This window comes from Grampus griseus (genome assembly GCF_964374135.1).
Source record: "Grampus griseus genome assembly, chromosome: 3".
Taxonomy (NCBI): Eukaryota; Metazoa; Chordata; class Mammalia; order Artiodactyla; family Delphinidae; genus Grampus; species Grampus griseus.
The window spans coordinates 109,346,787-109,355,493 of NC_139019.1; the positions used below are offsets into that span (position 1 = coordinate 109,346,787).

An 8,707-nucleotide genomic window follows, 5' to 3' on the forward strand; every position below is an offset into this window, starting at 1 on the left:
ATATTAGTGTTACTCTTTAACATGTCTGATTCTCCTGTCTTTCTGAGCACATGAGAGAATTGTATTTCCCCCCACCCCTCGAAGTTACTCTCGGCACTGTGACTTGATCTAACCAATGTGATTTAAATGGAAGTTTATAAGAACTGAGGTGTGATTCTCCAAGGGAATGGCAACAGCAGTTGTTGATATGGCAGTACCATAGGATGGAAGCATCCTGGAACACTGAGCCAACACGTGGAGGACAGCAGCTCTGTAGGGCTGCCCAGACCACACCCATAGTGTGATTAAGAAAGAGACTTTTGTTGTGTCCTTCTGCTGGGATTCAGAGGTGATTTATTACTATAGCATCATCTAGATGATTCTGACTGATACATATTCAGAGTTGTATAAGGTGGATCTGAAAATACTACAATATAAAAACAAGAACTCTGACAGAGGAATGTCCAAAGTAATGCAGGACACCTAATACTGCTGGGAGTAATAGCTAGGGAGAGAATCAAAGAGGAGGTAGTATTGGAGCCAGACTGTGACAGCCAAGATAGAGGGATGGATGAAAACATCCAAAGGGCAATTGCATGTTCCCCACGTGGGAAAAGACAGATGTACTGAGACAGTATGGGCAAAGGCACAGAGGTGTAAAAACTCCTGGGTATTCTGGGAAGAATAAGAGCTAGCATACCCTACAGAACTTCTCCCCAGTTTTCCACGTAGAATATTTCTTCATAGAACATATAGGCCTTTCAGGACTTCCTTGGTGGTCCAGTGGTTAAGAATCTGCCTTCCAATGCCGGGGACTCAGGTTTGATCCCAGGTCGGAGAACTAAGATCCCACATGCCACAGGGCAACTACTGAGCCCACACACCACAACTAGAGAGCCTGCGGGCCGCAGCTACAGAGTCCACATGCTCTGGAGCTCGCATGCCAAAACTAGAGAGAAGCCCGCACAACACAGGGAAAGATCCCACGTGCCGCAACTAAGACCCGACACAGCCAAAAATAAATAAACAAACAAATAAAAAAATAAATATTTTTAAAAAGATCTGTAATAAAGAACTAATAGAAAAAAAAGAACATATATGCCTTTCAATACAATCCTTTTCTACCAATACTTACATAGGGAAAATATTAGATATATGTCCCCCAAACTCAATGCATTTTTAAACAAAGTGTGATGAGGGAGGGAGCTCAACAGAAAAAGCCTTTAGGTTTATTCCAAATATATTGGTAGCATAATCAAAGTTCACAGAAGACAATTGGAAAGGCTCTGAATGTGAACTAAAGGGACATGTATCATGTTATATGGATAAAGAGGCCATATTAATGGTTTAGTGATCAGGAAGTACAGTTTTAAATATTTTACATCCTTATTTTACCACAATTTATTAAATAAATAAATACAGAAATATAAATTTTAAAATATTTTACAACCTAACATGTTAGCTTGTTGCTTATACACAGGAATTTTCCTGTGTTTTGTGTTTTATGCTTGGAAAATTGGTTGAGGATTTTGGATTGAGATGTAATGCATGAAAAATTTTCGCATTTAAATAATGAGAATGAGGCTCCTGGTTAGCATTTTCTTGCCAGCAATGTTTAGTGAGAGATGCCTGTATTTCTGAATGGCAGGGCTTGGAGGGGACAAAGGTATGACCTGTGAAGGAGATGGACCTGAGAGCCAGAGGTTTTTATGCCCAGAAGTGACATATGGCCGTGAGTGTATTTTATCAAAAGCCCTGACTTGACAGTCATGAGGAGAGCCTAAAGTAGGGAGCTGATGATGGCTTGAGTCTAGGTGAGAGGCAAGGGCCTCAACTGAGGCAGCGGGGATGGAGAGGGGGAATTGGAGAGACATTTCAGAGGCTGAATGGTGGATGGAAGGGCACAGAGGGTAAAAGTCAGGGAGTCTTCCAGAAAGGTGATGGGAAGGTAGTCATGGTTATGTTAGCCAAATAGGGAACCTCAAAGGAAGAGGAGAAAGAAGGACAAGGAGGACCAGCAGCAGCAGGTTTGAGGGGATGAGGATGGATTACAAAGAGGGACTTTGGTTTTAGATGCATTGTGTTGAGGTGTTCTCTGGAAAGGTTCCTCTGTGGCCCTCCAAAACCAGCCTAATGTTTCACTCTGGCTCCTCCCACTGGGCAATAACAGCGACATCACTAAGACAGAGCGCAAATAGATGCTCTTTTATTGGGATAAGCTTTGAGAGGAAAAGCACGACTCATGAAAGCTTTCCTGTAACCTGGAGCCTGCCAAATCCCTCTCCTTTGATGCCCTAGGTCTGGAGCCCCACAGTAGTCAGGCTAGGTGAGGGAGCAGTTGATATAACTTGTAAGAATCCCACTCTTTCTATCCAGGGACAATCTGGTTGGCATTGTTTTTACAGGGAAAGTAGAATCAGCTGGAGAATCATTGTTTCTGCCTTAAAAATCGTTGGTGGGTCTAAGAATTCCCATTTTGGTTAGCTTCATACAGCCCTGTTTGCGTTCGGCTTCTCTGAGATGGTAGATTGGTAAGAGTTCATTAGTGGGACTTTAGGATATTCCAGCCTTAAATCCACAATAACTATATTGGACCTTGATAAAAAAGTGGGAAAATGACTTTTTTTTTCCTGCCAAATTAATTTTACTTTTATTTTAATGAAGTTATAGTGGATTTACAGTATTAATTTCAGGTGTACAACATAGTGATTCCAAATTTTTCAAAATTCTATTATGGAGTATAATAGATTATACTGCATTTATAGTAATTATAAAATATTGACTGTTTTCCCTGTGCTGTACAATATATCCTTGTAGCTTATTTATTTTATACATAGTAGTTTGTGCCTCTTAATCCCCTACCCCCATATTGCCCCCCTTCCCCTCCCCACTGTTTGTTCTCTATATCTGTGAGTCTGTTTCTTTTTTGTTACATTCACTTGTTTAACTTTTTAGATTCCACATATAAGTGATAACACAGTATTTGTCTTTCTCTGTCTGACTTATTTCACTAAGCCTAATACCCTCCAGGTCCATCCATGTTACAAATGGCAAAATTTCATTCTTTTTTATGGCTGAGTAGTATTCCATTGTACATATATATCAATATATACACCACATCTTCTTTATCCATTCATCTGTTGATGGACACTTAAGTTGCTTCCGTATCTTGGCTAGAAAATGACCTTTTTTGAGAGAGAATATATGTTTACGAGGGCAGGGAATTTTGTCTTTTTTATTCACTGATGAATCTTAGTCCCTAGAACAGTCCTGGAACATATGGGAGCTCAATAAATATTTGCTGAATTGAATTAAATTGACATTGAGTCTCTTCTCAAATTGAGTTTCCTGTTTGCTGTCAGTTTCGAGAACAGTCAGCATAGTACTGTGCTGACACCTCTTCATCATCTCAGCCCCAGCTCTTGGGACTTGGTGGGTGCACAAGTTGGGAGCCTAAGTCACAGCAGAGTGCTGACTACCATGCCTGTGTTTGTTCTGGAAGGGAAATATGTCTTCTTGCACAAAAGGACTTGCATTCTCCCACCTGGGAATCTGTGTCTGACTGCCCTGGCCCCTCTCCCACACCCAGAAACAGTAGGAGCAGTTGCTTCACACAAGCAGTCAAGCGCAACACGTGCAATCTATGCAGATAATGCCCAGGGTAATGGCACCATCTGTAAGGCCCTGTAGCATATGGCCACAACTGTCTCCCAGCATGCAGTAGGGCCTGTGATCAGTAAGCAAAGGAAGGAATTAATGGCATAGCTGAATATTGTTACTGGGCCTCTCCTCCAGGTCTCAGTTTTAAAATATATCTTAAAGAACGTATTTTCTGAATCCTTAAGAAATTTCCTCAAGCGGAGGAACTTCCAATTATGGTACTGATAGTCATAAAGAGGCAGATTGGAGTGTTGTTCTGCCTAATGCTGCTCTGCCCCTGGGAATACAGATGGTGGGCACCTCTAGAACCCAGCCTCCCCAATATAACTGTCTACCAGTGCTTCTCTGATCATTGTTATGCCACAAAGTCAGGTGAGATGAAGAACCCCCAGGTCACAGTGCTCTGGGCTCCACAAGGAGCGTTTCTTCCCCAAACTGGCAGTGGGATTGGCCTGCCACATTCTTCTCATAGGCTGGGAAGAGACCTAGATACAGATTCCTACACTGCCCTCCTCCCCAGGGGAAGCCGTGAAACTCATTTTAATTCTCTGGCCAGTTCTGGAAGGCCCTTATAATCATTCATTCATCACCTCCCATTTTACCTGCACCAACCTAGGCTCTGGGTATACCATGGAGAGGAAACCAGGCTCCAGCCCCTGCCCATGTCCCTGCTACCCCCTTCCCCACTAAGTCCTGCTAGATCTCATCCACCCATGGTATGCCTAGCAACCTGCGACTTCTGCCACCTGGAAGATGGGAATGCTCTCCAAACCTGGCGTGTTCTCACACAGACTGTGCTCACTTCAGAAGTCAGACAAAGGCCAGCAACAAATTGAACCAGAGTTGTCTATTTTTGTTTTATTGGAACATAGCCTAAGATGAAATAAATATTAATTTTCCAAGTTCTCAATTATTTCATAAATAATATTAAGTTAACAGACATTTTACAGAATGTTATGTTAAATAAGATAGATAAAAGTATATATCTATTTTGCTTAGAGCAAACTGATGGAAAATACTTCAATGATTCTGATATCTGAAATACAGCTCAAATATTTTGTTTTTATACTTTCTGCCTGTGTGAGGTAGCAGTATGCCTGAAATATTTACTTTGCCTCTGAAGTTTCATTACACTGAATATTAAGGCCCCACCCTTGGTTGGCCCTCATCCTTGTTGCAGTAAAACATCCTTCTTCTCCTCCAGAATCTTTCGCTACAGTGAGACAGGTTGGTCTCAACTTTCCGTTGTCCACTCAGTGTTTATCACCTTAAGAAAAGTTTGCAGGTAGTCTAGGAATTGTTTTACTCTCCATCTTTCTCCTCCACACTTCTTCTGTGAAAAGAGTAGACAGTAAGTATTGTAGGAAACTGTCAATTCTTGTCAATTCAGAGCCAGACAAATATACTTAAGTTTCCACTAAATGTTTTTAACTTACTCTTTGGAGGTCTATTATGTATTCTTTTATTAAAAACAAGTTTTGGAATAGTTTTTCCACGGCATCCCCTTGTGCAGTTTGATTCTTCAGTGTGTCTATTCCCTGAAAGACTTCTTTAATGCATAGTTCGTGCTAAATGAGGAAGATTTAAAAACTATAAATAATCAAAACAAGGTATAAAAATTTAGTTCCAGAAGTTAGTCGTGTTGTTTACATGAGTTCTCTTCTCCAAAGAATATTTTACTTGTTCCTTTTCCAAGTGGCAAACCACTTCACACTGAGCTATAATTTCCAAAAGTAGATAAAGTTTATATAACTACTGAGGAGTTTTACAAATGATATAAATTAACTCCTTAACCGAAATTAAAATGTTTAGGAAGTATAATGCAACTACAATACTGATTGAGCTCCCATGAGTTTCCTTTTGTAGTTCTAGCTGGTAATTTTATTCTATTTAGACTAATGAAATCATATATTTTACATTTTAATACAACCATGACATATGCCAAATGTATACAATTCCATTATATGGCCATAATAATTTAAATATGTGTAAATGACACATATATTAATATAGGGCATTCATTGTATATTTTAATGTCTACTGACCATAATTTTAAAAATATAAATCTAACTTGCTAAACTTTCAGAAAGACATGAGAGTGAGAGGAAAGCCATAGATAGAGTTGAATGGAGACTAGGAGGCCCCTCTCACCCAGTATGGAATTCTTCTGGAAAGAAGCACTATTTACAATAGCCAAGACATGGAAGTAACCAAAATGTCCATTGACAAATGAATGGATAAAGAAGATGTGGTACATATATACAATGGAATACTACTCAGCCATAAAAAAGAATGAAGTAATGCCATTTGCAGCAACATGGATGGACCTAGAATTATCATACTAAGGGAAGTCAGAAAGAGAAAGACAAATACCATATGATATCACTTATATGTGGAATCTTAAAAAATGATACAAAGGAACTAATTCCCAAAGCAGAAACAGACTCACAGACATAGAAAACAAACTTATGGTTACCAAAGGGGAAAGGTGGGGGGGGGGGATAAATTAGGAATTTGAGAGTAGCATATACACACTACTATATATAAACTAGATAAACAACAAGGACCTATTGTATAGCACAGGGAACTCTACTCAATATTTTATAATAATCTATATGGGAAAAGAATCTGAAAAATAATATATATATAAAACTGAATCACTTTGCTGTATACCTGAAACTAACACAACATTGTAAATCACCTATACTTCAATTTAAAAAATAAATAAATTTTAAAAAGCATATAGCAAAGAAAAAGACATTAAATACCTAAAAAAAAAAAAAAAGAATGCCTTACATGAGGCTCTTTGAGATGGAGAACTGACAACATCACCAAAGGGCCTGATCCACTTGTTTAATGAATTCTACTTGTAAAGTTATTCCTAATATTTATAAGTACATACATTTGCATCCACACACACAAAAACAAAATGGAGAAAATTAAATCATTCCAGTGATAACTAATGCTTTATAGGTTAAAATATGAAATTTACTTATTCACTCAATCATTTATCAAATCTTGATTTAACTTACATTTGTATGTTCGGGAGTAGGAATCATCAAGTTCTGAAAAGGAAAGAAAATACATTCATGTTTAAAGCACTCTAGCATTCATAACTTTTAGTAAAATCATCAAGTTCTGAAAAGGAAAGAAAATACATTCATGTTTAAAGCACTCTAGCATTCATAACTTTTAGTAAAATCATCAAGTTCTGAAAAGGAAAGAAAATACATTCATGTTTAAAGCACTCTAGCATTCGTAACTTTTAGTAAAATTCTTGTTAGTAATGTGGTTATCAGTTATATAGTACTAACACTCTCATAATTTCATGATTAATGACAGATCTTTAAAAATAAGCCACCACAAATGATTACCTATATATTTTAAAGACTGTAGGAATCAAAAAGAAAATTACCCCGTCACCTATCAGCAGAGTTTGATGAGTGGAGAGCAGTGTCAAGGTCTCTGCCACCAGTCTATTCATGGGACTTTCTACAGCAATGACACAAACGTAGACAGCTCCAAGAGCCAGCAAACTCAAATGCAGAAGCATTCTCATGGCTCTGAAATGTTGAGCGTTTGCCTTGGCAAAGAAAGTGCATAGTACAAGATTTCATCCCCAACCAATTTATTCTCTCTCTTTGAGGAAATGAATAATTTCTAACAATCAGATAGAGAATGCTTAATAATGGCATATAGTGAAACTGTTTCCAATGCCTGTACCTTAAAAAATAATTTTACTTTTATCTTTTAATAATAATAAAAATCCCTATTTTATTTAAATCCCTTTAAAAACATTTTCTATTACAAAAGAAAATCCTTAGGTGGATACATCATTGCCCCACATTTGCATTTCTTAAAATCAGAAGATTGAATTTCCTTTTAAAAGATTTGTGTAAAAAGAAGTATAATGTAAGCCACTAAATAGAATTTTATGCTAAAATACGTAAATATTGAGAATTTCTTTTCACGTCAAGTAAACTCTAATGCAGTTGTAGCCAGGTTGATCTGTCTTAAAAGGAATTGAAAATACTGGTGATTGAAGATGGTGATTAGAGCAGAGACCATCAAAACTTAGCTGGGTCAAGTTGTGTTCACTGGGGTCCTTTCTGTTGCCAGTGATCAAAAACCTAACCCAAACTGGCTGAAGCCAAATGGGGGATTTGTTAGCTCATACAACCAAATGATCCAGGGTGGAGGCTCCTTTATGTTGCTTACCTCAGTGACCATTGTCTTCATTCTCAGGCAGTGACCCATTCTTGGGTCACTGTGGACCCAAGATGATGTCCAGCCTCCTGAATCTATATGTACCCTGTTCATGAGCCTCAGGAGAAAGCAAATTGTGTTTTTCTGATTGCTCAATTAAAAGTCCAAGATTTTAGCCTTGTTCACCCTTGATCCCATGTTCACCCTTGAACTGTGGCCGGGGGTACGAGGTATACTAATTGGTTCTCCCTGGAGCTGGCGATGGGCTTCATCCCACCCAAACTTCATACCTGAGAAATTTGGGGTCCTAGGTAGTAGTAAGAGGGACCTAGATGCTAGGAAGGCAACCAAAAAACATCCGTCACAGCCACATAACATATGGGCATGGCCTCTCCTTCACATCCCACAAGGGTGGGAGTGTCCTTTCACACCCTGGGTGGGCCATGTATGAATAGGTGTGATCAGGGGGATCAGCCTTTGTGTACCTTAGGCTCTGACCTATAATCCCAGAAGGGAGCAAATGAGGCCCCCTTCTAGACCACACACTTCCTTCTTCCCTGGCCTTAGCACACATAATGGAAGTGTAAGCCATTGCTTATAATGGAGAGTTTCAGTGAGCATCCCAAAGTGGTTCTGTGTTGGTGGCCTGGAAGCCTGGCTTTAGGACTACCTTGAGTATCTAGCACAGATTGTACCAAATATGAATTGTTACCTAGAATCCTTTTCCAAAGCTGGATGTAGTTCTGTATGTGAAGTAGAGGCATCTAGGAGGTAGACAAGCCTTTTAATTTTATTTTTTAAAGATTTATTTATTATTTATTTATTTTAGGCTGCGTTGGGTCTTAGTTGCGGCATGCAGGAT

At 38.8% G+C, this 8,707-nt stretch overlaps 1 protein-coding gene across 1 annotated transcript; it reads right to left on the minus strand.

Annotated features, from left to right (window-relative positions):
- Positions 1–4,513: 4,513 nt before the first annotated feature.
- Positions 4,514–7,198, minus strand: IL5 (interleukin 5; the record flags this gene model as incomplete). The annotated part of the gene is made up of 4 exons (XM_082652229.1): positions 4,514–4,972; positions 5,076–5,207; positions 6,672–6,704; positions 7,055–7,198. The coding sequence occupies 4 exons, from the start codon at positions 7,196–7,198 to the stop codon at positions 4,874–4,876; spliced, it is 408 nt and encodes a 135-aa protein (XP_082508355.1). The 3' UTR covers positions 4,514–4,873.
- Positions 7,199–8,707: the final 1,509 nt, after the last annotated feature.